The sequence below is a fragment of the Fusarium verticillioides genome, chromosome 7, assembly GCF_000149555.1.
Source record: "Fusarium verticillioides 7600 chromosome 7, whole genome shotgun sequence".
Classification (NCBI taxonomy): Eukaryota; Fungi; Ascomycota; class Sordariomycetes; order Hypocreales; family Nectriaceae; genus Fusarium; species Fusarium verticillioides.
The window spans coordinates 1,050,028-1,077,677 of NC_031681.1; the positions used below are offsets into that span (position 1 = coordinate 1,050,028).

A 27,650-nucleotide genomic window follows, 5' to 3' on the forward strand; every position below is an offset into this window, starting at 1 on the left:
TCGTAAAATGTACCAGCACGCCCCTTAATTGGCTGGACACATCTTAGCTTCAGGGGCCAATCAAAGCCGGTGTTTCCCTCTCTTCTCAATCAACTAACGTCACAAGCGTACCTAGGTACCTAGGTATCTTCGGCTCACTTTACCTTGTAGATTTCTTTTCAGCTCCATCTTCATCGCCGACATCGCAGTTCCCGATAATCAACACCAACCCGACAAATATCAAAATGGCAGTTCCGTCTGTCGCAGCAGCTGAGATGCTGCCTCGATTCCTTCTTCCTCGGCTCAGCTGGGGCGCTCCGCTCTCCCTATCACGGGCAACCCAGCCATTTGCCTCTCTCCCTTCTAGCGATCAAAGGAGGTCATTCGCATCAATCCAGGCTGGTCCTGTTGCTCGGCGTCGCTCCCCTCCAGCCGAAAGCCCTATCATAAAGCGAGCATTCCATGCGACAACCATCAGACAACGAGATCACCACTTCGATACGCTCAAGTTTGTTAAGCGATTACAGGGTGAAGGGTTTACCGAGGAGCAGTCGGCTGCAATGATGAAGGTGCTGAACGATGTCATTGAAGAGAGGTGCGCTCTATTGCTTGAACATATACTATGTCTATACTAACCGACCATACAGTATCCAAAATCTCACCCGAACAATGGTACTCCGCGAAGATGCAGCAAAAGCAACGTATACTCAAAAGGTCGACTTTGCCAAGCTGCGTTCCGAGCTTCTATCCGCCGATTCCACCGAATCCAACACGACGCGCACAGCTCATGAACGATTGACAAACGATATTGCCAAGCTCAGCAACCGATTGCGCGATGAAATCAGCCGTACACAAGCCAGCGTGCGCCTCGACCTTAACTTAGAGAAGGGCCGTATTAGGGAGGAGGCTGTGGGCCAGGAGCTCAAGATCAAGGAGACGGAGACAAAGATCGAGCAGGAGGTTGCTGCGCTGAGGGAGAAGCTTGAGCAGGTCAAGTTCCAGACACTCCAGTGGCTTATGGGTGTGTGCACCGGTTTCGCGGCGCTGTTACTTGGTGCTTGGAGATTGCTCATGTAGAATACGGGTGCATTGGATGGTTGTTGGCTGGAGTCAGGCGGATCGGAGTTGTATAAACAGTGTCATGGTTCACCTTAATCGATAGATTTTCTAGTGTCTGAAATCAAATTTGTGCATCACATACCACTTTTGCCAGCTTGAGCTGATGCGAATCAGATCAATTCGACTTTCTTCTAACAACTCCTCATACCTGAGTACTCTATAGCGCTGTCCTTGTTCCGGGTTTCATGGAAAAGAGCTTTCAGGGCGCCTTTTAACAACAACTCAAGGACTCAACAGAACACACTCCGCCCCCGCCCCCACGTCACCCCGCCATAGACGGACATTGTATGTCCTTGGTTCGGTATGTATCATCTATCGGCCTGAAAGCCGAAGGTCTTTTGATAGTCCGACCGGATAAGAGAGATCTGACTCGATCTTGTGATAGATATAAACCCATTTCAAGGATCTCCAAAGCCTCAATCCCTTCCCTCATTTTTGATATCCTTCAAAATTGTTCAATATGGCAGATAAACCCAAAGTCCTCTTCCTAGGCAGCACCAAGCAGTAAGTTCTGTTCATACCTCAAGGATATGAATACTCTATAGTTAACATGCTGTTCCAGAGCTCATGAAGAGTTTGCCTCGCTCTGTGAGATTATAGAACCTGTCTACCCACAGTCAAATGAGCGATCTGCTTTTATAGAAGAGACCAAGTCTGGTGCTTTCGATGGAGTCAAGGCTATCTACCGTACAAACAAGTCAGTTGGCATTACTGGACTCTTTGATGCCGAGTTACTGGATGTCTTGCCCAAGTCTCTCAAGTTCATATTGCCATAATGGTGAGTGCTTCTAGTATGCCGTGACCAGGTTTACTAAGAAGAAACTACTCCAGGCGCCGGATATGACCAAATTCATGTCTCTGAATGCACTTCCCGTGGCATTCGTGTTTCAAACACACCCACTGCTGTAGACGATGCCACGGCTGACATCACTATCTTTCTTCTTATCGGCGCCTTGAGAAATATCTCGTCCTCCATCTTCACTCTACGAGAAGGAACTTGGCGGGGTTCCCCTCCACCATCGCTTGGCCATGATCCTCAAGGCAAAGTGCTAGGCATTCTGGGTATGGGAGGCATTGGCCGCAATGTTGCACGCAAAGCCCGAGCTTTCGGCATGACTGTGAGATATCACAACCGAAGCCGTTTATCACCTGATCTAGAGGACGGTGCTGAATATGTTGACTTCGAGACACTGCTTAAAGAAAGTGATGTGTTGAGTCTCAACTTACCCCTGAACGTGAGTCTGTTCATAATTAGAGTATTCTCGGGATTCTGAACTGATCGTTTACAGCCCAAAACCCGACATACTATTGCAAAACCTCAATTCGATATTATGAAGCGTGGCATTGTAGTCGTCAACACCGCTCGTGGTGCAGTGATGGACGAAGCGGCTCTCGTCGAAGCTCTTGAATCTGGACAAGTTGCCAGTGCTGGTCTTGATGTATTTGAGAACGAGCCAGAGATCCATCCAGGGCTCTTGAAGAACAAGAACGTCTTGCTTGTTCCACACATGGGAACGTGGACTGTAGAGACCGAGAGACTGATGGAGGCTTGGGCTATGGACAATGTTCGCCTAGCAGTGACAGAAGGAAAGTTGAAGAGTATCGTTTCCGAGCAGAAGGACCTGCAATAGACGGTAACTCTGTCTGCACATCATAGCCTTCGCGGTTTCAAGAGTCTCGAGATATATAGAATGGGCGAACCAAAAATAGATAGCCCAAATGAAACTCCGGTATGTTACACTAAAATCCCAAGCTGACCTAAGGCTTTGAGTACTTTGGATGAAAGTCTTTCATCTCATCTTACACTAGATCGGATGATAGATTGCAAATAACGTTATATCTGCTTGATTGACTTTTAGCTGGCTACATTGGATTGAAAATACTCAACGGTTGAAACAAGCCTGGCAAAACAATAAACCCAAAGCAACCCAGAGCACAAACAATACGTGACAACTTCGCATCCGAGGCTACGTGGAAGTAACCCAATTTTTGTACAATAAATAGGTAATCAGAGAAGTCATAATGAAAAATCACATGAGAAGCAATAATGTTAGAGTCAGAATATCTCTTTTTGAAGTTCTACTCTATCCTGGCCACGGTTGACGGGCCTGCCTGTATCGAGTTACCATCTCATCCATCCCTATGGGGGAGGTCTCGTCTTGGTCATATCCGTCCATATCATTCCATTCATCATCCATTTTTATAATCTCGAAGGGGGGAATCATGATTAGCAAAAAAGCCAACGCCATTTTGTTGAAAAAGCAAGATCTTTTTGCCCCTCCCTGCACCCTGCGAGGAGTCTTCTCTTTGATGATTTAGAGAAGTAACCCAAATAAGCAGAAACAAAGAAGAGAAGAGAAAAAAAATCAGAAAACCGCAGATGTCCTTGTAACTCTCCCAACCCATATGCCACGCAAGTTCATGCTGTTGAAACTAGAATTTTGCCGATTGTCATGTCGACAGAAGAGGGAAAAGTTCGTTACACGTAGGAATCCAGTTGAAGGATCCTGGGTATTGATTACACACACTTAGTAGCGGTAGATATCGGCCTTGAAGGGACCCTCAACGGTGAGGCCGAGGTACTCAGCCTGGACCTTGCTGAGGGTGCTGAGCTCAGCCTGGCAGTGGTCGAGGTGGAGACGGGCGACTTCCTCGTCGAGGATCTTGGGGAGGACGTAGACACCAACGTCGAGCTTGTCGGTCTTGGCGAACTCGACGTACTTCTCACCCCAAGCCTTGTCGGCGGCCTTGTACAGCATGATCTGGGCAAGGACCTGGTTGGTGAAAGAGCAAGACATGACGAAAGAAGAGTGGCCAGTAGCACAGCCAAGGTTGACGAGACGACCCTCAGCAAGGAGGATGATGTGACGGCCGTTGGGCATGAGGAAACGGTCAACCTGGGGCTTGATGTTCTGGACAGAGCTGGCGTTGGCCTTTAGCCAAGCAACGTCAATCTCGATATCGAAGTGACCAATGTCTGTTTAACAATGTCAGTGATGAATAATTCTCGAGTGAAAGAGTGATAAAACTTACTGCAGACGATGGCGTCGTTGGGCATAGCCTCGAAGTGCTCGCCAGTGAGGATATCACGGCAACCGGTGGTGGTGACGAAGATTTGACCGACCTTGGCGGCCTTCTCCATGGTGGTGACTTGGTAACCGGCCATAGCAGCCTGGAGAGCGTTGATGGGGTCAATCTCGGTAACGAGGACACGGGCACCCATGCCGTGGAGGGCCATGGCGCAACCCTTACCGACATCACCGAAACCGGCAACGACGGCGACCTTGCCAGCAATCATGACATCGGTAGCACGCTTGATACCGTCGACAAGGGACTCACGGCAGCCGTAAAGGTTGTCGAACTTGGACTTGGTAACGGAGTCGTTGACGTTGATGGCGGGGACAAGGAGCTTGCCATCCTTGAGCATGCGGTAGAGGTGGTGGACACCAGTGGTGGTCTCCTCAGAGACACCGAAGCAGTCCTTGAGCATCTCAGGGTACTTCTGGTGGACAAGGGTGGTCAGGTCACCACCGTCGTCGAGGATGAGGTTGAGCTTCTTGTTGTCCTTGAAGGCAGTGAGCTGCTGCTCGAGGCACCAGTTGTACTCCTCCTCGGTCTCACCCTTCCAGGCGAAGACGGGGACACCGGCGGCGGCAATGGCAGCAGCAGCGTGGTCCTGGGTGCTGAAGATGTTGCAGCTGGTCCAGGTAACCTCAGCACCGAGAGCAGTGAGGGTCTCGATGAGGACGGCGGTCTGGATGGTCATGTGAAGGCAGCCAGCGATGCGGGCACCGGCGAGAGGCTGGTCGGCAGCATACTTGGCTCGGGTCTGCATGAGACCGGGCATCTCATTCTCAGCGAGCTCAATCTCCTTGCGGCCAAAGGCGGCCAGAGAAAGGTCAGCGACCTTGAACTTGTGGGCGGGAGCAGACATGATGAATGGATGTGGAGGGAGGAAGGGATGAAAGGATGGATAGGAAGAGGAGAGAATAGAAAGAGAAGAAGAAGGGATTGGAAAAGTTGAACGGGAAGAGGAAGAATATGTAGGTTGTAGAATCAACAACGAGATAACATTGGGCGGGGCAGAGAGAACTGCTTCTATGGGCTGAGAGCCTCTGGGAAGGGCCGGAGAGGAGGGGTTGACCAGGGCCCAGCAGTGTCAGTGGGGTTTTTTTTCGCGGGCGGTGAAGTCAATGGACGGCAAAATGAGGGGCAGAATTTTCTTCTGCCATTGAGGCCCAGCAATTTTGAGGCGGGGCAGAGCAGAAATGCACTCCGAGTCCAGTCGATCTCTAGGCTAGGTACTTGTAAGCGGGTGGTTGGCTGGGTGCTGAACCTGGTACCCTCGAACAAACAGCGCCAAAAGGTACCTCCGAGTGAGGGTGGATCTCAGGGACTCGGAGAATCCACCAGAGGAAAAAATAAAGAGGAGCTTTCTCATGATGGGAGGCTCCTCTAGGTCTTGGTACGAATACGGGAGTAGCGAGAAGGAGACCACGTTGATTTTTCTCATTCAGTGAGTGGGCAAGTTACTAGACTTCTTCTTGACTGTCTATAGTGACTAAGGCATCTACTCATCAATTGATCGTTCCGACTGTGCATATGTAACTTGCTTCGTACAGATGCAGCATTGGCTGACTTTGACTTGACCCTTGATATTCCCCGCTCGGAAGCCGAGCACCGCTTCACGCGAACACTACGGGTCATTGATCGTCTACAAGCTACGAACAGACCGACTAATCTGTATATCCGAATACTCTGAGGAAGGAGTCAGTTCGGAGGCACCTCTTTGGCCTCGTTATAAGACTCAGGATGGCATCAGACCCATCACTTCATCTCATATATATTTTCGGTGTATAAGTGAGATGAGATATTTAGACCATGAAACCCTGGTCTTGGGTTAACCATGAACCACTTCAAATCCCGAGATTATATGCCGAGTTCACTGAAAGACAAAGCAACAAAGGGACAGTACCAATGAACTTCTAAACGTAAAATTGTTTCAATGCTCTCAGATTATGAGAACTTGTTTGCAGGCGCTATCTACGAAGCCAGCTTTTTATGACCAAGGCACTACAGTCGTGTCCGTCTCTTCGTGACTCTTCAACATCAACATCAACACATCAACGTCAGGCTGGCCCATCATGTGCTCATCAAGTGCTCCTCTCTTTCTTTCTCTCTCTCTCTCTTTCAGCGCTTTAAAATCTAGACCAGCACTCGATATTATTCGACATTGTCCGGAACGCCGCCAATGCAAACCATCACTGAGCGTCTCGTATTCCTGAAATCCCTCGAGACTTTTTGAAATCCCCGTCTCGCCCGCCCTCCATCTATTTTGGCATCAAGTTCTCCCGCACGGCAAACATCTTGGCACTGACGTTGGCTGTGAATCCATCCACCTGCTTGCTGTATTGCTCCACCTGCTTCGCGTTCAGCATACCCTCCAGTCTGCTGGGCTCCTGGGGAAGCTTGAACAGTCGCTGCCACTCATCCTCAGGAAGAGGAGCCTGCTTGGCAGCAGCACGTTGGGCGTTCTCGGCCTTGCGCTTGGTCTGCCATTGTGTGATCTTGGTCTGTTCACGACCGAGTTGTCGCTGGTAGAATTGGAAGTTGTTGAGGTCAGTGTAGTGAGACTCGATGCTCTCGAGCAGAAGATCGCAGGTCTTCTCGAGGAAGGGGTCGATCGCAAGGTCGAGATTGTCGATAGAGGGGTACAGAGGAGGCTCGAGAGCGCTGCGGTTGAGGTCATCCAGCGATGAGGGCTGCTCAATATCGCCCTTCACGGGGGCGGAAGGAATCTGGTGGAGGAAGGTTGTGAGGAGGTGAGAGTTGTGGACGTTGACAGGAACCTCTGTGAGGATATCCTTGAAGGTGAGCTTAGACTTTTGCAAGCTGTTACTGGTTAGTATCTCTGTCTCCAGTCGTGGCGATAGGATCACTGTACCTCTCGGTTGTGAACTTGCCCTCCTTGTAGGCGCTCATGAAAGCAGGGGACAGGCGGAAAGCCCGGAAGGTCAGGTTGCCCTGAGAGCTCTTGCTAGCATCGTGGACGAGGGCGACAGTGTTCTCGTTGGCGCTTTGGTAGTGGAACTGGTTCTCGATGAAGTTCAAGTTGACAAAGTTGCCCATGGTGGCACTTGTGTACCAACCAACGTTGTTGGCGTCGACGTTGACCTCCTTGAGGTGTCGGATCATCTCATTTTGGTAGTGGATGTTGTTCTTCTGTCGGGGAGCAGCAGCGGCGATCTGCGAAGCATCGTTCTGGTGGCTGTCGGTCGTAGCGGGGTCGACGGTAGGGAAAGGGAATGTGTTGGTGACCTCGAGGAGACCCTCGTTCTCCATACCAACAATAGCTCCAGTCGCAACAGAAGGGAAAGCCGAAGAGCAGTGCTTGGCAATCTTCATGATAACCTACACCACCGACTGAGGTCAGTCCCATTACTCTTTACTCACACTTCAAGAGGGGGTCTCAAAGACCAAAAGGTGGGGCATATTCAACTCACCAGAGCCTCGACTTGAACGGCCTGGAAAGGCGCAGCAACAGCCGCATCGTTGGGAGCGTCCGCCATATTGACAAAAATTCGGGACGAGATATTCACGCTGCCGCGAGAGAAGGAGAGAGGTTCGGCGCTACGATCGCGAAAGAGGCGGGTGGTGTTGCAAGGCTTCGGGGCTCTGAAGGTGGGAATATCGAAACTTTTCGTTCGTGTACTCATTTGTGGGCTGTGGGATTGTCTAGGCGGTGAGGTGCGGCAGATTATATATCCCGCGATTGACGGTACGAGCCGACCTACGATCTTCATTTATCACCACCAGGTCAAGCATACGGCGGCCAGAAAAGATGCCTCATTTACGCTAATATACCGTATCTACGCTCGACACGGAATATACATGTACTTTATCTCTTCTATACGTCTCGTCGCGGTCCGTTCTGAGCTGTGGCACTTTGCCCTCGTTCTCAACGTTCTACAGATCTTGAATGCCATCAGCTAGAATATCACGAGCAATCTCAAATCTAATTATTGTTTTATTTGGTTTATGATTCTACCATCTAGTCCGTTTTCCGAGAAAATCATCATTTATCCGAGCAAACGCCATTCTTTTCTCTGTCCCATGTTTTTCTAACCCTCAAGACCGACACCAAACGCCTCATAAGCTTCTTGGACAAAAGGTTTCAGAAGCCTCAAACCTTGTCATCTAATCCTGCCAGGGGATAATCTCCCAGCTCTCGGCATTATCCCGAATGTTAAGTCGATGTTGATCAATTCTCCAGAATGCGTACAAGGAGCGAGTTGCTCCAGCAGCCTTGCGATGGGCTGGGCCTGTACCACCATTCTTAGCATCTTCCCGCGAACGCCAGACACAAGTCGCCAAGTTGGCCAACTCTGAGTCAGGTTCACCAAACCAGTATCTGTTCGTGTCAATACGATCGACCCACACAGAAGATGTACTTCCAACTTACTTCAAGAATCCACCACTCGCCACGGCCTCAGCATGTGCTCCCTTGTCGAGAACGCCCAGGTCAGCATACTCGGTCTCCTTCTTGATTCGTGATCGGAATGCCACGATATAGAACGATGTTTCTTTGAAGGGTTTTCCAGATTCGACCGCAAGACGTTTCACTTCTTCGATCACCTCTGGCCAGTTGAAGGATTCTGTGTATGGGGCTGTCGCATAGTCGTCGCGAAGAACTCGAAATTGACTCAGGGCTCGAGCGAGGAGCTCATTTTCGTTATCAAGAGTGTCGAGGTCGAGCAAATGCTCACGTTCCATGTAAGGTGATTGGATAAGATACCGGTGGTTGGCTGCGAGTTCTGAGCTAATTTCTCTCACTTCGACTTCGGCAGCTGTTTTGGAAAATACGTCAAGTGATGACCCAGGAGCTGTTTGCACATCTGCAGTTGCCATTGTGGGTTATTTGAGTTTCGCTGTGTAGTTGAAGAGGTACCGAGTGCGAAGTCAAGACAGAGTGAAATGCTTTGGGTATCTCGACACACAATAGCAGAAGATGGAGGGGAAATATAAGGAACTACGAGTCAGGGCGCGGCAACGGCGACAGCGAGTCATCAGCAATTTATAGTACTCGATACGTCTTTACAATCTCTTAGGCAATCAAGCCTTGAATAACGTGCTCAAATGACACCATCCGAGCCGGACGACGACGGTTACACATGTGGGTCGGTGAAGACTGTCAAAGGGTCTTTCTGTCGGTAGTTCTCGAAGTTACTTACTTGTTAGTGCGGATGGTCGGGCGTCTCAAAAATGGCACTCCTCGAACTAGACCGGTCAAGACTTGTTGTCCGAGTCAGCCAGGCGTGTTATCTGAAAATCGGAGAACTCTGCAACTCATCTTTACTGGAATACCTTAGACGGTTTCGCAAGATAACAAAGTACGCCGGAATTCTCGTTGTCTCTGAAAGATCCGGAATCTCGCATATCAGAGACATGGATTTATGGCGACTTCTCACCAAACCATGATGAAATACCGGGATCGGCTACAAGTAATGAGCGAGATCCTTCCTTCACCGCCAGAAGAACGCTTCATCGACCATTTCACCGGTTTCGGGCATCCATGGAAGGACAAGGCGAAGAGTCGGAACAAAGAAGGAATTATACTTTGGTGTAACCAGGGGTCCTTGATAACACGGATGTGAGACTAACGCAGGCCAAAATGCAATGACATGTGGCTGCGGTTGGCGCTAAAAGAAAAATGGCCGACGGTACGACCCAACCGACCATCTTGAATTACTACTACACCACACAGATACAATACTACATATTCGAGGTCAGCCGGACCCTCGACGAGAATGACTCTTTGTTGACAGTTGCTTGTCAGTAACCCATTTACACACTGCGTTCTAAGGACCATGCCTTAATCTCCCAATCAAAATCAACTCTTAAAAGTCTGAGAAGCTTCGTTTATACGCATTTTCTGAAGCAGCATAATTAGAAGGCATGATCTTCGTTCTCATCGTTCCCCTTTGATTATAGTCTAGCCATATAGAAGACGTAACCTGGCATTGTCGAATGAATTCTCTCGATTACGAGGCTCCCTCCGGTTGTCGCACATAACTTTCTGAAGACGTCAGAAGCCACGGGGATGTCGACATCTGATCTACGATCGTGCTCGTTGATCATTGTATAATTTCATAATTATTATAATTTTGTGATACAATCCTTTGGGGTCTTTATATCAGTCAATTGATATGGAAATCGGTAGAAAATATGATCGAATATCTAATTGGTCTATCACAGCTTATATCGCACGCCCTCACAACGGACCATCGTCCTCCACATCTGTCTTTCCCCTTCTCAACCAAACTTTGGCCATCTCATACGACCCCAGATAGAGTCCACTCCCTAGCATCGTCCACCCGGATCGCAGAGCCGCACCCCGGAAGAATCCCCGCACTCCCCTCTCTTGGTAAACCTCCTTCGAGACAGTCCACGCCCCCTTCTTTGGTTGCTTTCCCTCCATCTTGGCTGCGACTTCGCTCTGACCTTTTGTTGGATTCTCGCTCTGGTTTCCGGCGCTCAACATCATTCTCGTCTTGACGACATCACTCGGTGTCGTTATGAAGGCAGCTATTGATCCCGCACTTCCAGCACTTAAACCTGTAGCGAGTCCTGTCTCAATCAGCCCCGGCTCCGAAGTTCCGGAACCTCGTGATTTCCAGTATGTTGCTCGCACATGCTCGAATATGGGAAATTGAAGAGCTGTGAAGGGTAAATTTCGTGCGACGAGTGCTGTGTAGCCTGTAAAAAGGCGACGTGATACTCCATCACCGGCCAGCTGACGGAATGCTTGTATGGAGGTGGAAGATCCAGATCGTCCAGCCCCATGGCTATCATTTTTCAACATCTGAGCATTTTGCTTGATGACCTCTGCTGGTGCGAGAACTAAGCAGGATGCCATCTCTGCCACCCCCGAGGCTGCTGAGTGAACCACTGATTGTGGTAATGGCGTCGCATTACCGATGATGCGTTTGGCGCTCTCATATGTCGAGAAGAATAAGCCCGCTGTGAGTTGTGTAAGTTCACAATTCCTCATAACCATCCTCTAATACACACCTGCTGGAAGAGTGGCTAGGACTACACTTCCAATGCCCTGGTAGAGTCCTCGTACAGCCCATATGTTCTTTTTCGAACTTTCAGAATATGCCTTGAGGTAATCTTGGCTTTGCAAACGAGTCTTGATAGTATCGAGAGGGTAGACCAAGACATCTACTGTAAATGCTGCAATAGCACCAGCCTATAGGTGTATTAGTAGGTGTATCATGACCAGGAACTTGCTTTTTTGTCTTACAATATATATGTCCGACATGTTTTTCCTCAGACGTATGCTGCATGCATCGTGATAATGAATTTCTTCCAGGTTGCTAGTGAAATATGGGCTCTCACACACCATGAGCTGGTGATGTCATGGTTGTGTGCTTATATCCACTCTAGGATTACCCTGCACTTCGACTCATCATGGAAATATCTCGAGTTCACAGCATGTAAAAGGACGTAATATAAATTTGAATAAAGACATCACGATTGTTTCAGTGGAATGCTCAATGGGACCCTTTGTCATGAGCCATAGGTATTTCAATTTATCATAAGAATAACTCCATATTGAGTTCGATATCTCACTCAGCTTCTCCTGACAACCCAAGTCAGATAATACAAATCAGAACTACTTTTAGAATTAAGAATGTATATGATCCCATCTCTTGACGCCAGCCCATATACAACCCCATGATTCGATTCAAGCAAGCCGGCGCTTCCCCTGCTGTCTATGTGACTTAATGACTCCAAAACGTCCCAAGATAATAAATCACCAAAATGCTTGCGTTCCCGTCTTTATAAGATATCCTCTGCTCTATCATAAAATCGCGCCATAAATCGAATGACAAAGGAAATCATAGCTTGCTCTTTACAGCGGGGGTTGTCTCGTTAACTACTGCCACCACGACACAGATATCGTCGACTTTGCCGCCGTGCCAGTTTTCTTGGGGGTAGTATTTGTGGACCTCCTTAGCGAATGGTCCATCGAGTTTTGTGTTGACGCTGGCTCGCTTGGCGGCTGTCACGATTTCCGTAGCGAGTGCGCTCTGGAGTGTAGCTGTTCGTTTGCCCTCGGAGGCTTCAGGGAACTCAATCAGAGGCTCTAGCGAATCCGCAACACGCACACCACCAGCATCAGTCATTACCCAGGCGCCTGTGGATACCAGAACTCGACTGGCGATTCGCAGAATATCTTGGTTAAAGAGATTGTCTAGAACACCATCGGTCGCAAGAATAAGAATATCGCCGTGACGGAGCGCGTGCTGGGTAACGTCAGCATCCCTGGGAAGGTCGCTAAGTTGAGCACCACCAAACGCTGCCATGCGAGCAGCAACGCTGGGAGGTACGAGGGATAGTTGGAAAGGAGTATTAAAGGCGTGTGTTTGGGGTTCGGAATATGTATGAACTCCATTGAGTCGAAGTTGCAAAAAGCCGGAATCACCAAGGTTCGCAACGTCCAGGTTTCCATCTGCTCCAGCAATGGCCACACACGCTGTGCTTCCGCCAGCACGGAGACTCTTGTCGTTGCAGATTGCCTCATATCCCTTCTGCATCAATTGTCTTGCTGTCAAGGGAGGCTCTGAGCTAGTCTGGTGTTCGTGGGCAGCCAATGCCATATAATCGCAAAATCCGTGTGAGAAATCAGCGGGGTCGACACCGGAATCTACCCAGCCCCCAACACCATCAGCAACGCCAAAGGCTACTGACCCGGAGTCGTTGATCCGGCTGACGAAGAAGGCATCGTGTCCAGATTCGGGTCGAGCGGAAGGTCGACGGTTTCGAGTGGGTTGAATGCGATTGTATGGGCTGAAGTGGAAGACGTGAGTGGAGGGATCGTATGGCCTGTCCTTGGCAATGAAGGAGGAGGCGACATGGTAAGAGAATCGAGGAGCATCGTTGGAGGTGGAGTAGAGTCTGGAGGGAGGGCACGAACTCATTGCGACATGAGGATGAGCACGGAGTCGGGAGCAGGATTGCGTCGGAGCTGGCACAGTTAGAATTGAGGGTTGTCGAGTATTTTACGGGCAATGCGACCAACCCTTAGCAAGCGTTCGCAATGAAGCCGTAGCAAGCCGATTGTAGGACGCAGCCATGGAGGGCTAGGAAGTGGATCGTCTAGAGACAAGAATCGATGGGAATAGTGACGAGTCGGAGCGAGGATCGGAGGAGGATTTAAATATTGGTGACGATAAGACTTTGATAAAAATTACAGAGAAATCATCTTTGCCAAGGAGATCGTAAGAGAAAAAAATTGGTGTCATGAGAGAAGTGGGATCGTGAACGGAGAAACAAAGTTGTTGAGTGCCGATTTACCAACTTGTTATCTAATCTTCCATGACTAGCCAAGCAAGCCCCTCCAATGGATATCCTTTCACAAGAACCAATTCCTCGGAACAAAGAGGCAAGAAAACACCGAACCTTGACACAGGGTGTCGAAATAAACTTAGTAAAGAGTCCCCTCAATTTAGGGTAGAATTACCTAAATACTTTTATCACTTGGGGGTAAGGTCCTGAGTTTTCTTTCCTCCCCTAGTCAAGATAAAATAAAAGGAGGCGGTGCATGGGTTCACAGCCACTGCATGCTTCTCCAAGATTTTCCCGGATTCTCATCTCCGCAATTATTGATACCCGCTGTTGATCCGCGATCTATATCCGCGAGCAAGTCAGGTCACGTGGTTTCACGAGCGCTGTTCCTGCCGATTCCGAGAGCAGCGAAGCCGAAGTTGACAATCGCAAATTTGTGATTGGCCAGAGGTCATCCGTAGGTCCCAGTGTAAACTGCAATAACCGAGGAAGGTTTGCCAACCCAATACATGACGACGAGAATCCTCAAAACGCCACCCTTTGCGAATAGACAATTCAACTCTATCGGAGGAGATTGCACGGCTTTTCTTTCCTGTCAATTGTCTGACCACCGCTCCAACTAAACATTGCGAAGTTTGACTGTCCTTCTCCTCCGGTCCCAATCGCAATTGTACTTCCTCGATTCGATTCTTCGTCAAGATGGCTGCTCTTCGATCTTCTTCCCGACTCGTCGGAGCCTTCTCAAGGACGGCTGCTATCCGACCTGGCGCTGTCTTCACTCGTTCCATGGCCTCGGTCAGCGAGCCTCCCAAGGACTCTAATGCCAACCTCAAGTCTTTCCAAATCTACCGATGGAACCCCGATACCCCCAGCGAGAAGCCTCGTCTTCAGACCTACACTCTGGACCTTAACAAGACTGGACCTATGATTCTCGATGCCCTCATCCGAATCAAGAACGAGCTCGACCCTACTCTGACCTTCCGACGAAGTTGCCGTGAGGGTATCTGCGGTAGCTGCGCCATGAACATTAACGGACAGAACACTCTTGCTTGCTTGTGTATGTACCCCTTCATCGGGTCGCATGCGGCAAATCATGTCGGAAATTGAAGTGCTAATGTTAAGTCAGGCCGAATTCCCACTGAGGCTGCTTCCGACGTCAAGATCTACCCTCTCCCTCACACCTATGTCGTCAAGGACCTTGTCCCTGATTTGACACATTTCTACAAGCAGTACAAGAGCATCAAGCCCTACCTTCAGCGCGATACCCCTGCCGAAGACGTACGACCCCTTTCTCACTTACGGAATCTTACATTCACTAACCCAGTTCTCAGGGCAAGGAGTACCGACAGACTAAGGAGGACCGCCGCAAGCTCGACGGTCTCTACGAGTGCATTCTCTGCGCCTGCTGCTCTACCTCATGCCCATCTTACTGGTGGAACTCTGAGGAGTACCTTGGCCCCGCCATCCTTCTCCAGTCTTACCGATGGCTCGCCGACTCTCGTGACCAGCGCACCGCCGAGCGAAAGACCAACCTCGAGAACTCGATGAGCCTATACCGTTGCCACACTATTCTTAACTGCACGCGAGCCTGCCCCAAGGGTCTCAACCCTGGCAAGGCCATTGCCGAGATCAAGAAGCAGATGGCTTTCGGCAACTAGATTAACAAAAACCACGAATATGTCGCGAAAACGATGTGACGATTGGAGGGAGAAGCGAAGCATTTAAGGGTCGTCGCAGAGCAAAAATCTGCGTATGAGATTATTAGGACTTTAACCCTGTGTATAGGCTATGGATGGGAGTTCCACGCTGTGTTCTATAGCAAACTTGGCAATATTATTTTCTTGATCGTTCACCCCTGGTTCCTGTACCGTTGCCGTCTTGTGTTTGTTCGGGTATGATTCTGTAAACTGACTTTAGCTACGCTCGCTACCCCCGACCTTACGAGTTCGCACTCTCGAGCGCCTCGAAAAGCCGGTCGGTGTTTGAGAAAGAGCACCATATACAGACCAATTGAGACCTAAGAACTCGGAGAATTGCTCGACAGCTGTGATTCTGAGCCTCCGCCCTGGCTGCCTCAGTTACAATCGCCGATCGAGCCCCCGTCTAACGTCGATACTTTTCAATTTGCCCTTAAGCTCAAGCTTCGAGTCGGAGCTATCACTTTTTCTGAACTGGATTTCCCCCTCACACGAGCTCTTGACCTTCTCATCACTTCTACAACACGAGTCCTGCATGAAGGCAGCGAGTGCTGATCCCCAATGATCGGCATACCTAACATGATCAACAAATAATGCTACGTGACACATTCCGTTATCTCATAAGGATGAGAAAGACCGGCAGTTTTCACATGAATTGGGGCAGGGGTTGAAGCAGTGTAAAGTACCTGCAGGGTGGCTTCAGGGCGGTTTATAGTAGCTTATGATGACGGAACACTTTCATACAAAACGTGTTTTTATTAGCAAGTGGATCGAGTTATGTACCGGGATGCTTAATATGTGGCTTCGGAGAATTTACAGACCTGAACTGTATCTATAATACCCAGAAGCTTGTCTGAACCTAAATTTGTTTCCGTTACCTGGACATTCGTACAACAATGGCCATGGGTTTTGAGGTGTTATTAAGATTCCTTACAACAGGGATCAACCTCCCTACATCAAAAGATCGTTTCATCGAGCAGGGAATCACAGTCATTATCGTCAAGACCATCTGACATGACAGTCGGCAGCTGAGTGCATGAGCTCGTTGGTATGGATGTTTGCTGTTCATTTCTTGGGAGCCAAGACATTATGTTTCGAAAACTGCCAACAACGTGGTGTTTGGTACTTGATTCAAAGAGAAGGAAGCCTTAAATGCTTTCACGGCTATATCAACTGCCGGTCTGCGGAATGCTGTGCCATGTGTACTGCTAAGTAGTTATGGTGATCAGTTTGAAGCAAACGGTAAAGTTAACATTGTTGATATGATTTGGAGTATTTGGTTCTATCGTCGAAAGATCTTAATTTATTGGTAGGGTCTGACGAAGTATAAAGTCTGGTAACTCCTACCCACAGCAGAAGACAAACCTTGATATCACCATCCACAACTTCACAACTCACACCTTACACTTAACATCTACACAAACTACCCACCTAAAACCTCATCATGTTCTTCAAAACCATCATCACCGCTTCAGCTATCGTTGGCCTTGCTGCCGCGGTGCCCTTCAGCACCAACACCACCACAAGTGCCTGTCCCACCCTTTGCGTGGATGCTATTAACGACTGTGGTGTCATGTACGGAGCGTAAGTTATTCCAACTCCAAATATATACAAACTTAGAACATTAAAGTTGCTAATTTATCAGATGCTATCCTATTTGCTCTCCTCAGCTGTATCCTACACCACCGCCATGCACTCCTAGCACCCCAATTAGTACACCTACCATCACCCCAACCACTTTCACCACACCAGCCCCTGAGTCCGCCACTACCTCGACTCTGTAAACGGGTGGCTAGTCATCCTGATTTAGCTTGAGATGGAAAGAGTTTGGCGATGGAACGATGGAAGTGTTCGACATCGGAAACTGTATCTTTCAGGATGATATCCTTTCCTAGGCATTCGAGATTGTCATTAATCTAGTTATACGACACGTTCTACTCTGAAACTACCTAAAGATTTCCCAGTATTAGTAGTATGCATTGCCTGGCGTGCTTGGACTTCGTGAATAATCATCTACCGTTCCTGGGAACGCACCAACTGGTGCTGAGGGTCCACCCTTGACATCGTCATCTGAGCTTAGGTCATCGACATATGTATCGTCATCCTCAGGTGGTGCGCGCATGGCTTCGAGGATGTCCCTGTCCAGCGAGGGCACTTCATAGGGTTTGAGTGTGTGAATCTCTCGCCCTGACGGCATCTTGCTGAGAAGTGTGTTGATGGGCGGTATTGCTTGTGTGTTCATCTGGCACAGAGGTTAGCGAATACCATGGTATTCTTGATATAGTTCTCACCGTATCGTTAACTTTGTTCCACTTGGCATCGAGCATCTCCAGTACTCGAATCTCCTCCATCTTACCAGCATCACTTCCCCAAGCAGACTCCTTATCCACACGTCGATCCTCGCGCTTTTCTGTGAAATCTTTCTTTAATCGACTGAAGCTTAGTCCCTTCTTGTTGTTGTCTTTGATCTCAACACCTAGCTCTGATAAGCCTGCACGAACCCATCCAATGCCATCTGCAACCTGGCCACCTATCTCGGCATCGATTCCAAAGAAACGACAAGCGCGAGCTCGACATGTTCGGCGAAGATCTTCTAGATACTTCAGAAGGGCACTATTGATCTTATGCGAACCAGAACCTGCTGTGCTGCATAGCGATGATGCTTTGGCTGCATGTTCTGAGGCTGCTAAACACAGTCGGGCATAAAGATGGGCGCGAACTTTTGGAATTTCAGGAGCCTTGAACATCCATTCCTTGTCGTTCTTGTTACGGTCCTGGGCGACTATTGCTGGATACGGATCGTCTTTAAGAACTGCTAGTAATGTAGCTTCGGCCAATGCTAGAGAGCACAAGGCTCGAGCTGTCCCAGGAGCAACATCAGGACATGGAGGGGTAGCTGTAGCATGCTCAATTCGACCTGCGAGATAATCATACACGGAAGCAGCTTCGAGGAGACATTTGGTTGCGGCTGTGACTGCATTGTTTCGCTCCTGTGCCCCGAGAAACTCGCTACTAGTTGAATAAAGCGGTTGTAAGGCAGATCGAGCCGTCAGAACATGAGAGAAGCCCAGAGTTGAAAGTACAAAGGCAATTTCATGTTCCAAAGACGAAATCCTGACTCTGGCTCTCTCCCGTCCTGGGACGACTTCGCCAGATAAAGTTGGTCTCCATTCGATAGCCGGGGGCGTCTTTTGCGTGACGATAGCCAGACCCTTGTTACTTAGACCGTCGTCCACTGCTAGTAGGTATGGGATGTAGCCATTGACGCTGGAAATAACCGTGTTTAGATTCGAGACCTGAGAGCTTGGAGGAAGTCTCTTGTGCTTTTTCAGGGCATCTCGAACTACCCCGCGATATGTGCTGGCGTTGAGGGGCAGTGAAGGATGAGACTCGGAGCTGAAGCTTGATGAGAATGAGAAAGCCGAAGTCGTTGGGAGAATGAAGGGGAACGGCATTTTTAACCAGTCTCACTACTATGAGGTTGAGTATAGAGAGATTTGCAGTAACAAAAAGAAAAGAAAAGAGTCAAGATCAAGTTTTGAGTTCAATTGTTTTGCCAAGCTCTTGGTCCAGACCCAGGCCTGACGATATCACCATAATAGTCCTGTACTGTGCGCATATCAGCCGTTTACGCACTGCTCAAAGTGACGTCTCTGCCCTGGCTTTGGCTCCGGGGTTCGGAAGCTCCTTTTCGGCCGATGCTCTACCTTACACCACAATTGAAGCTCCACCAAAATTTCCGGGGTCGCATTGGATGTCATTTAGTTAGAGCTTCGCTCCACGCACGCTCTCTCCTCCTCCTTCATCAACCGAACCACTCTTGTTAATGACGACTTTCGCTATCTCGAGGTGACAATGGCTGGTCCTTCTCCGTCACCGCACAAGCCTCGTCGCAAGGCTAATACCAAGAAACCTGGCAATGGCAATGGCAATGGCGGCAGCGAAAAGGCCCCTCGCACAGAAGCCCTAGTACGAGCGCCCGCGTTCCCTCTCGCAGCGTTTCTGTGGCCTGCGCGAACTTCTTTGTCGCAATGGGAGGTTCTGCCCGTGATTCTCATGGTGGTCGGTCTTTTTCGATGGGCTGCTGGTCTGTGGGGATATTCTGGTAAGGATGGCCGCCGCTCGACTTGACCATCATGACACCTTTCGCTAACGAGGAGCTTAATTTGCAGGGTTCAGCAAACCGCCCATGTTTGGAGACTACGAAGCGCAGCGGCATTGGATGGAGGTCACGACACAACTTCCCATATCGCAATGGTATTTCCACGATCTTCAGTGGTGGGGTCTCGACTATCCTCCCCTGACGGCCTACCACAGCTGGCTTCTCGGCAAGATTGGCTCTCTCATCGATCCCTCGTGGTTCGCGCTCTTCATCTCCCGAGGAAGCCAGGACCCCAACCTCAAGATCTTCATGAGGGCAACAGTCATTATCTCGGAGTATCTCATCTACGTCCCAGCCGCCATAGTCTTCGTGCGACGATATAGTAGACTTCAAGGGGTCACTAACTGGACAGCATGGCTTGCGCTCGTCGCAATCCTGATGCAGCCTGCCACCATTCTTATCGACCATGTTCACTTCCAGTACAACACCGTTATGCTCGGATTTGTCATGGCGAGCATGTCGAGTATGCTGGCTGAGCGCTACAAGTGGGCTGCTGTCTTCTTCGTCGGCGCGCTGGGATTCAAGCAGATGGCTCTGTATTATGCCTTCAGCGTCTTCTCCTATCTTCTCGGCCGCTGCTTTTACCCGCGACTTAACTTTACCAGACTCTTTGGGATCGCCCTTGTAACGGCTGTTTCCTTTGCTATCCTAATTCTGCCTCTGGTTCTTGGTACACTCTACGACAAGAGCCAGGGCATCGATGCTCATGGAGATTCCAAGGATTCTCCTTCACTTCCTCTATTTCCTCAGCTAGTTGAGATTCTAGACACCAAAGCCTTTTACTGGCCTATCGTGGAACAGATGGTCCAGATGGTTCACCGTGTCTTCCCATTCGCGCGTGGCTTGTTTGAGGACAAGGTAGCCAATTTTTGGTGCGCCGCCAATGTTGTTATAAAGCTCCGACAGTGGCCAACAGCTCTTCTCCAAAAGGCAGCTCTTGGTGCTACTCTTGGTTCGATTATCCCACCTAACATTATCCTCTTCCTGCGACCACGAAAGTCCACACTTCCTTTGGCTTTTGCTGCCACAGCTTGGGGCTTCTTCTTGTTCAGCTACCAAGTGCATGAGAAGAGTGTCTTGCTTCCATTGATGCCCATGACCTTACTTCTGGCTGGAAAGCACGGGTTGAACAAGGACACACGAGCTTGGGTGGGCTTCGCCAACCTTTTGGGAGTCTGGACTATGTTCCCTTTGCTCAAACGGGTCGACCTGAGAGTTCCATATGCGGTTTTGACCCTCCTCTGGTCCTACCTGCTCGGCCTCCCACCGACCTCTTTGAGCGCCTACTTCCAAGAAGGTCAAGCTGCCTGGCTGCAATGGTGCACGGCATTACTGCATCTGCTGTTCTATGTCGCCATGGGCGCGTGGCATGTTCTTGACACATTTGTAACACCACCTGTTGGTAAGCCCGACCTCTGGGTCGTGGCAAATGTTGGAATTGGTGCTGCAGGCTTCATAATCTGCTATCTTTGGTGCTTCTTTAAGCTTATCCAAGAGAGCGACCTATTGCCTGGAGGCTCATCAAGTAAGAAGGATAAAAAGAGCAAGACCTTGTAGAGAGGCATTTTTTTTGTCGATAATAGATTTCAATACGATTTTGATTTGGCGTTATCTCTCCATCGTTGTCCAAACTGCTACGACGGGCTTGTTCAACTTGTGTCCTACTCTGTACCAGGCTATTCGTTAAAGGGTGTAACTCTTTCGACATCCCATCTCGTCTATCGGATGAACATTCGTTTATGCTTGGGCAGCTTCCTTCAGAGAGCCATGGCAATAGCGGGTGAACAAGGTCGAGGAGCAACGCTTGGTTGTCGACTGATAGGCTGCTTACACGACTCAACTCGTTGGGCACGGCCGATGACAGCAATGAAGATTCCCACTCTGTCATTAACTTATAGGCAGACACAGCCGACACTATTTCTAGTTAGACAGCACAACCATCCTTGGGGTAATAAATCTTGGTCTTTCCAAGTATCGAGGAGAATGGCGAACTGCACTTACTTGCAGAAAAGACCTTGGCTAGATGACTGGATAAGAGCGTTGTATTTTTTGTCAGACTTCTAAGATAGACATAAGCTGAGATATTACCCAAAATCTATTGTCCTCTCGTTCAGTGACGACAAGATCTGTTGATAATTATAAGATCAGAGATCATGGAAAGAGAGCAAAGATAATCCATTTTGTGACGTCGAATACAGAGTATCTTGGGCTGATTACGAGCCATCAAGCTCTGCTGATATTTTCTTGCTGACATACGCTGCAGGAACCGTTCCAACGTGACATTCTAGGCAAAAGAAGGATTCAAGAAGGGGCTTGAATCTCGAGTACGGCAGATGGAGGAGTTGTTGGGATGAATGCGACTCCCGTTCAAGGCGCAGTCATGGGCTATTATGCTTTCGATACCGAGATACTGAACTGGGCTTGGAAGATGGCACTTTGATGCCTGAGAACACGGCCTCATCCTTCTTCGTATTGGAGATGATTAATGGCAAGATAAGCTCCAGGCCATGATGAAGGATGACAATGAGCTTAGATCTTGCTGTTGCATCGCCACTGAGAGCCTATCATTGCCACAGCCGAGATTCTTCACAATGAGCCCCGGAGGATGGATAGTTTCATGGCATCAACAAAAATCAGAAGGCCTGGAGCTGACTTGGCCAAGTGTCCAAGCAGCCAAGGCCTGAACGATGCATGTGCTTCTTGAATGGGGTCGGATCCGATTTGAGAGCCTGGCCTGGTCGAGATGATTGCAGATCTTTGCTGACACTAGGCCTCTTGGGGAAGCTGGGTGTCGTTCATTTGGAATTTCACATTCTACTTTACTTCATCATCAGTGTCAGTCTTGGTAGCCAGTGTTCGAGAGCCAAGGGTCGATCATGGCGGAATACGATGAACGCATGCACTCTCCAATGTGCAAGGTCGGGAATAAGATGCTGATTCTGGAAACGTGAGAAGGGACAAAATTCAAGACTCTTGGTTATCCATCCCATGAGGCAAAACGACTTTGGGGTGAGGTTGGGTTGGATGCTTCGGGGAGGAGAGGAGCCATTGGGGGCCAAATGGATTAGGTGAGGAGATTGTTGATCTGCACCATATGCCAACGACTGAGGATCTATCCGATGCTTATTGGTGGAGAAGAGTCTTGTCGAGTAAGATTTTATGCAGGATAACTTTATCATGGAGTTGTTCTCGTTCACAAGCGAACCATGAGATACCAGGCTTTGGCCGATATGACGAGATATGGAATTGACGAGTAAGACAGAGCTGAAAGCGAGGATAGGTCTTGGAGGGACGGACTCGTGGAAAAGACCCGAGAAACGAGAGATGAATTTGCAGGACAAGGATATATAATCCTTGCCCTGTATCAACCGATCTTACATACCTATTTAGAGAGGCCCTGGCTATGATTATCAACATGGTGATGTGAGGATAGACCCCAAAGTTCCAGTTTGGTCAACCAAAGCCAAGAGAAACGCAACATGTCACTGCTCGGTGAATAAGTGTTTCATTTATTATCCCGCAGCCTGTACAATACAGTGCAATATAGTAGCAGGTAATATTAGATGGTGAGCCTGGTGTATAAGGCTGAGATGATTTTCATAGCAAATTGCGGAGTGGCCAGGAATAGCTAAACTTGGGTTAACCCACAACGGGCCAACAGCTCCGAGAGAAAGAAACAAACCAACTTCGGCCGTGTTGCTCAGCCTTTGTTATGGAGTTGCAGTGCAGCTGCAACTGCAAGAGAGAGCAAAAGAGAAGAGACGAGAGGTGAGGTTGAAATCTTGGGCCCCAAAATAACTAGTGTCCGTTGCTGCAGCGCTTGGCATGGACACTAAGCCTACAAGCCCCAGCAAAAATGCAACCTCAAAGTGATGCTTATTAGTTGAGGCTGGTGCTGACCGGTCGGATAAAGAACCTCCCTGCATATAATCCTTGGATAGTGCTGACTGTGTCGGTACGGTACCTGGTTCGACAGTCTGAGTCCAGCACAGTAAATCAGAAGTCGAATTTGGCTAATAAGCTGACAGTGGAGATTAGGAAGATCCTTTGAGGGAGAAAGACTTTTCTACTGTGCTGCAGTGTGCAGTACGTAGACTAACTAGTTGAGTGTAGTGGTTGGTGGTGGTGGGAGAATCTAAGTCTAGGCTCAAGCATAGTGGCCAACTCTATCTTGAAACTAACAAAGCCCGAGATCACGACTTACACATATACAGTATGATTTACAGCAACGTCACTCGAGCAAAAGAACCAAAAGACAGCAAAAGATCAATGCTTCGTGATACTCATCTCAATCTAAACAGGGCTGAGTTGCCTAGTGGGATCGCCGACAGAGACAGAGACAGAGACGAAAGAAAGTGAGCGGGCTTTGGCCATCTTGGCTCCTTTGTTCACCTTCCAACCCATGCATCCTCCACCAACAAGACAGGCCCATATACGTACCGTAGGCACGGGAACTCGTAGAGCAGATCCACAGATAGAAACAGATGGTGTGCTGAACCGAAGCAGCGAAGCAGAGCTGTGCATTCCCTCAGCCCCCAGAAACTCACCCTCAACGCCACCCATCCCCTAGTCTGTTGACCCAAAGCCAAGAGATGCTCAAGCTGTCTGCTGTCAGCCCTCCTTATCCCGTCTTTGTCTAGCCCTGCCTCCTCCAATATCATCCATCCCATCCCATCCCATCCCCTGTCATGCCATGTCATGTACTGCCCTATGGGTTCGCCGTGGTACAACGGCAAGGTAAAAGGGACGAGGGTTACCGATCCCGTCTGTTGTGGACTGTGACACTTCTCTCTTCATTACTCAGCTCCTCCTGCCTCGTTTCTCCTCCTACTCCTACTCCTCCTCTTTCTCTCGTTTTGTTTCTGTCTTGTTTCGTCACTTTCACTCTTGACCCTAGAAACCTGGCTTGCTATACCCAAGCTGTTCCTCAGTTTCAACCAATTCACAATGGTTTCAAAATCATTGCTAGTCCTCACGGCGGCTCTCGCTACGGCCTGGGCTCAGACAACAACAGACGAACCTACAGCAACAGCTGAGGAGTCTTCCACAGGAACTTCATCTGGGGAGGCTGTAACACACACTGTCAATGTTGGAGCAGTAAGTTGACATCATGGGCACATAAAGACACATCAATGCTAATTAGCATACAGTCCGGCCACAAGTTTACACCAAACGAGGTCAAGGCCGATGTTGGTGACATTATTGAATGGCGCTTCTACCCCACGGACCACTGGATTATTCGAGGCGATTATGACAACCCATGTATTCCCTATGAGTATATCGGAGTGAACCGCCAGGGTTTCTCAAGCGGCACACAAAAGGTTCAGGCCATCACCGACGATGTAAGTTGATCAAGTCTCCCAGCTCAAGTCTAGACAAGATATTAACACTCAAACAAAGGGACCTCGGTACAGAGTTCGTGTAAACAACACCGAGCCTATCTTCTTCTACTGCGGAGCTCCAGAGTCATGCTCCACGTATAAGATGATGGGTGTTGTCAACCCTGTAAGATATGCACTCTTACATACGTGGTACTCATGAACTAACATAACATCCAACAGTCCAAAAATGAGACAATTGAAGGATGGCTTAAGAAGGCAAAGGATGTCGATATGCAACTACGACCCGGAGACCCTTGGCCAAAGGAGGGAGAGTCAACTTCCACTGGCGCAACATCTGAACCGACCGCCGATAACAGTGATGAAGATGACGAGAGCAGCGGAAGCGGTAAAAAATCTCTCTCTACTGGGGCCATCGCTGGTATTGCCGTTGGTGGTGCTGCTGTTCTTCTCCTCGCTGGTGCTCTTCTCTACCTTTGTGGACGACGAGGTGGCTTCGACAAGGCCTATCGCAAGAGTTTTCGCAACAGCGTTCCTCCTGCTCCTCCAGTTGTCGAGAACCCTTACTCGCCTCACCCAAGTATCGCTGATCCCTGGGCTGCTCAGAAGAGCCCTGGTCTTGTGGCTGCTCCTTACGGCCAGAGCCCTCCTCTCAGCCCTCACCACTCGATTCCCTATGGGACACATCCCGGCATGGTCGCTCAAGATGGAACCCCCATCTCATACCAGTAAGTTTCTCTGTTCTGACTCTCATCAATTTGTTCTAACCCTTCACAGCGAGGGTTATCATCACCCACCCATGGCCGCTTCTCCCGCTACAACTCCCAAGCCTCACGAGCAAGTCGCCCCCGTGGAACTCCCTGGCTCTCCAGACCCCAACCATCCTCCTCTCCCCGCGTACAACAACAACAATGACGGAAGGGGATTTTCATGGAACGGGGATGAGCAGGGATACCATCCCACGAAATAGTTGTCACGTATACGAAATCCAACAAGGCAGGTCGTACATGTTACGGTGTATGCGAATCACTATAAAGCGGCGTTCAACGGGAGTATCATGTTACACGGGAGTTCTGTAAGGGAAAGCATTTTGTGATGATGCGGTTTTTGTGCTTTGTGAAAACTCAGTTATACTTTACGATATCAGAGATGTTTAATCTTGTGGATGGCTTAGGGATATCTCAAACCTCATACCCTTGACTTAGATTCAGTCATTCACAATTATAGCTTGTTACTACTATAAAAACAATAAGTTATTTTACTATATGAGTTTATTAAAGTGTACCAAATTCAAGATGTAAAGGCACCAACCATAGATGCAAAACTCATCGAAACCTGCTGGAAAACAAAGACTTGGAAAAGATGAAATTGAATCGTGCACTGGGAGATTGACTCGAAACAACAAAGAATTCGCAGTTGGTACTGAAATTGCTGAGGTTAATGCCTAGTCTCAGATCCTCAACCTCAATTTGATCATCAGATGAAGAGAGACTTGAGCCGCCGAGGTCATATGAGAACAAAGAAAACGCTTGACGACTTGTAACAAGTCGTGATTGACTGACGAGACTCGTGATGTTTGCACACTACGGACATCGCCTAATACCACATGGTCGAGCAATGATCAGTGCAGTTTGACCAAGCAAGCCAATGTTATGCACAAACAGCCAACTGCTTAGAAAATGCCAATAAATTTGAGGGTCATTGAGGTGATGAAACACGGCACTGTACTGACGACTTCACAATGAACTCAGGAGGTTGGTTCACTCACCGTCGTTGGGCCCCTGAACCAAGGCCTCGAGGTTTTACGCCCAGAGGAACTGGCCAAAGAAATGAGAATCATTTCTATATCATCATCAGTCATAGGGTAAGTTGTGTGATGCCACACGCCGCCAGACCGAACAGTCATACTTGACAAAGTATGGTATGCCAGAAACCCTAATTAGAACCAGTTGGTGTGGCTTCACCAAGCATGACAATACACCAAGACATGCTTTCACACAAGATCATTCACAGTGTAACCAAATATTCGAAGAGCCGAACCGCCTTTTTAATTTTCATAGACCGTATTTATCCCATTTTTACAGAGACCCAATCCAGCCATGAGTGGCCAATCCATCCGCGCCAGAGACACGTAAGAACTGGTAAACAACCCGTGCGTAGCATCTTCGAAATTCGTGAGGGGGCGTAACCGTGCAGATCTTTAGATGGAGATCGCTTAGTCGAAGAGACCGAAGCCCATATCCTCGTCGGACTCCTCCTTCTCCTCCTCCTTCTCCTCCTCCTTGGCCTCCTCAGCGGCACCGCCAGCGGCAGCAGCACCACCAGCGGCGGCACCACCAGCACCGCCGGAGGGAACGGAAGCGAGCTTCTCAGAGCCCTCGGCAATGAGCTGAATGATATGTTAGTACACTACAGTCTCGTAGCGATCATCCTTGAATCTTACCTCCTGGATGTCCTTGCCCTCGAGCTCGGAGATCAGGGTGTTAAGGCGCTCGTCATCGGCCTCAATGCCAACGGACTCGAGAACGGCCTTGACATCGGCGGCAGAGGGGGAGGTGTTGCCTCCGAGGCCGAGAAGAAGGTAAGCTGCGAGGTGCTTCATTTTGATAGTGGTTTCTGATTCCAAAGATGTTAGAAAAAAGTTCTTGTTGAAAAGATGTTGCAACTCGTCGAGTCCAACCAGGGGGGGTAAGGCACAGTTATATACTTACATCTGAAGTTGGAAGAGAACACGAGAAATCAATCACTTTAACCGCAAATTGGGCGGAGACTGAAACCTTCGAGTTCGGTGGTGAGGTTGTTCGGTGTGCCAAAAAGTAAAAGTTCGCGATCGATTTTTGATCGTGTGGGAACCAATACTTTTGGCGACAGTGTGGTCACGTGTGGCGGGGTTTTTTGGGCAAGACTCACGCCGAATGCACCTGAACCTCGAGACTTGAGACGTGAGAGGGTCATGGCGGGGAGAAATCGGAAGAAGACAAACGCCGGATCCGTTAGCCG

At 49.0% G+C, this 27,650-nt stretch overlaps 13 protein-coding genes across 13 annotated transcripts; 6 read left to right on the forward strand and 7 right to left on the reverse strand.

Annotated features, from left to right (window-relative positions):
• The first annotated feature begins 150 nt into the window (after nt 1-150).
• On the forward strand, nt 151-1,235 carry FVEG_06872 (hypothetical protein). Its single transcript, XM_018895305.1, has 2 exons — nt 151-574; nt 627-1,235. The coding sequence occupies exons 1-2, from the start codon at nt 225-227 to the stop codon at nt 1,054-1,056; spliced, it is 780 nt and encodes a 259-aa protein (XP_018752535.1). The 5' UTR covers nt 151-224; the 3' UTR covers nt 1,057-1,235.
• A 184-nt stretch (nt 1,236-1,419) lies between these two features.
• On the forward strand, nt 1,420-2,873 carry FVEG_06873 (D-3-phosphoglycerate dehydrogenase). Its single transcript, XM_018895306.1, has 4 exons — nt 1,420-1,602; nt 1,661-1,876; nt 1,930-2,333; nt 2,388-2,873. Exons 2-4 carry the CDS (start codon nt 1,765-1,767, stop codon nt 2,727-2,729), a joined length of 858 nt encoding a protein of 285 aa, XP_018752536.1. The 5' UTR covers nt 1,420-1,602; nt 1,661-1,764; the 3' UTR covers nt 2,730-2,873.
• Nucleotides 2,874-3,026: 153 nt separating this feature from the next.
• FVEG_06874 (adenosylhomocysteinase) lies at nt 3,027-5,399 on the reverse strand. The gene is made up of 2 exons (XM_018895307.1): nt 4,132-5,399; nt 3,027-4,075 (listed from the first exon to the last, which is right to left on the reverse strand). The coding sequence occupies exons 1-2, from the start codon at nt 5,030-5,032 to the stop codon at nt 3,627-3,629; spliced, it is 1,350 nt and encodes a 449-aa protein (XP_018752537.1). The 5' UTR covers nt 5,033-5,399; the 3' UTR covers nt 3,027-3,626.
• A 616-nt stretch (nt 5,400-6,015) lies between these two features.
• On the reverse strand, nt 6,016-7,817 carry FVEG_06875 (translation initiation factor 3 subunit H). Its single transcript, XM_018895308.1, has 3 exons — nt 7,602-7,817; nt 7,043-7,509; nt 6,016-6,990 (listed from the first exon to the last, which is right to left on the reverse strand). Exons 1-3 carry the CDS (start codon nt 7,812-7,814, stop codon nt 6,429-6,431), a joined length of 1,242 nt encoding a protein of 413 aa, XP_018752538.1. The 5' UTR covers nt 7,815-7,817; the 3' UTR covers nt 6,016-6,428.
• Nucleotides 7,818-8,105: 288 nt separating this feature from the next.
• FVEG_06876 (hypothetical protein) lies at nt 8,106-9,158 on the reverse strand. The gene is made up of 2 exons (XM_018895309.1): nt 8,561-9,158; nt 8,106-8,509 (listed from the first exon to the last, which is right to left on the reverse strand). Exons 1-2 carry the CDS (start codon nt 9,004-9,006, stop codon nt 8,296-8,298), a joined length of 660 nt encoding a protein of 219 aa, XP_018752539.1. The 5' UTR covers nt 9,007-9,158; the 3' UTR covers nt 8,106-8,295.
• Nucleotides 9,159-10,276: 1,118 nt separating this feature from the next.
• FVEG_06877 (hypothetical protein) lies at nt 10,277-11,490 on the reverse strand. The gene is made up of 3 exons (XM_018895310.1): nt 11,405-11,490; nt 11,170-11,350; nt 10,277-11,118 (listed from the first exon to the last, which is right to left on the reverse strand). The coding sequence occupies exons 1-3, from the start codon at nt 11,420-11,422 to the stop codon at nt 10,370-10,372; spliced, it is 948 nt and encodes a 315-aa protein (XP_018752540.1). The 5' UTR covers nt 11,423-11,490; the 3' UTR covers nt 10,277-10,369.
• Nucleotides 11,491-11,652: 162 nt separating this feature from the next.
• Nucleotides 11,653-13,638, reverse strand: FVEG_06878 (hypothetical protein). The gene is made up of 2 exons (XM_018895311.1): nt 13,187-13,638; nt 11,653-13,132 (listed from the first exon to the last, which is right to left on the reverse strand). Exons 1-2 carry the CDS (start codon nt 13,239-13,241, stop codon nt 12,003-12,005), a joined length of 1,185 nt encoding a protein of 394 aa, XP_018752541.1. The 5' UTR covers nt 13,242-13,638; the 3' UTR covers nt 11,653-12,002.
• Nucleotides 13,639-13,842: 204 nt separating this feature from the next.
• Nucleotides 13,843-15,528, forward strand: FVEG_06879 (succinate dehydrogenase [ubiquinone] iron-sulfur subunit, mitochondrial). The gene is made up of 3 exons (XM_018895312.1): nt 13,843-14,509; nt 14,579-14,730; nt 14,784-15,528. The coding sequence occupies exons 1-3, from the start codon at nt 14,152-14,154 to the stop codon at nt 15,108-15,110; spliced, it is 837 nt and encodes a 278-aa protein (XP_018752542.1). The 5' UTR covers nt 13,843-14,151; the 3' UTR covers nt 15,111-15,528.
• A 1,065-nt stretch (nt 15,529-16,593) lies between these two features.
• Nucleotides 16,594-16,933, forward strand: FVEG_15951 (hypothetical protein; the record flags this gene model as incomplete). Its single annotated transcript, XM_018905179.1, has 2 exons — nt 16,594-16,733; nt 16,795-16,933. 2 exons carry the CDS (start codon nt 16,594-16,596, stop codon nt 16,931-16,933), a joined length of 279 nt encoding a protein of 92 aa, XP_018752543.1.
• On the reverse strand, nt 16,718-18,705 carry FVEG_06880 (hypothetical protein). The gene is made up of 2 exons (XM_018895313.1): nt 17,441-18,705; nt 16,718-17,391 (listed from the first exon to the last, which is right to left on the reverse strand). The coding sequence occupies exons 1-2, from the start codon at nt 18,602-18,604 to the stop codon at nt 17,116-17,118; spliced, it is 1,440 nt and encodes a 479-aa protein (XP_018752544.1). The 5' UTR covers nt 18,605-18,705; the 3' UTR covers nt 16,718-17,115.
• A 167-nt stretch (nt 18,706-18,872) lies between these two features.
• FVEG_06881 (alpha-1,3-glucosyltransferase) lies at nt 18,873-21,417 on the forward strand. The gene is made up of 2 exons (XM_018895314.1): nt 18,873-19,254; nt 19,322-21,417. Exons 1-2 carry the CDS (start codon nt 19,005-19,007, stop codon nt 20,866-20,868), a joined length of 1,797 nt encoding a protein of 598 aa, XP_018752545.1. The 5' UTR covers nt 18,873-19,004; the 3' UTR covers nt 20,869-21,417.
• A 2,718-nt stretch (nt 21,418-24,135) lies between these two features.
• Nucleotides 24,136-25,762, forward strand: FVEG_06882 (hypothetical protein). The gene is made up of 5 exons (XM_018895315.1): nt 24,136-24,408; nt 24,462-24,653; nt 24,712-24,816; nt 24,873-25,378; nt 25,428-25,762. The coding sequence occupies exons 1-5, from the start codon at nt 24,259-24,261 to the stop codon at nt 25,618-25,620; spliced, it is 1,146 nt and encodes a 381-aa protein (XP_018752546.1). The 5' UTR covers nt 24,136-24,258; the 3' UTR covers nt 25,621-25,762.
• Nucleotides 25,763-25,915: 153 nt separating this feature from the next.
• Nucleotides 25,916-27,592, reverse strand: FVEG_06883 (50S ribosomal protein LP2). The gene is made up of 3 exons (XM_018895316.1): nt 27,362-27,592; nt 27,094-27,266; nt 25,916-27,039 (listed from the first exon to the last, which is right to left on the reverse strand). Exons 2-3 carry the CDS (start codon nt 27,250-27,252, stop codon nt 26,866-26,868), a joined length of 333 nt encoding a protein of 110 aa, XP_018752547.1. The 5' UTR covers nt 27,253-27,266; nt 27,362-27,592; the 3' UTR covers nt 25,916-26,865.
• Between the last annotated feature and the right edge of the window lie 58 nt (nt 27,593-27,650).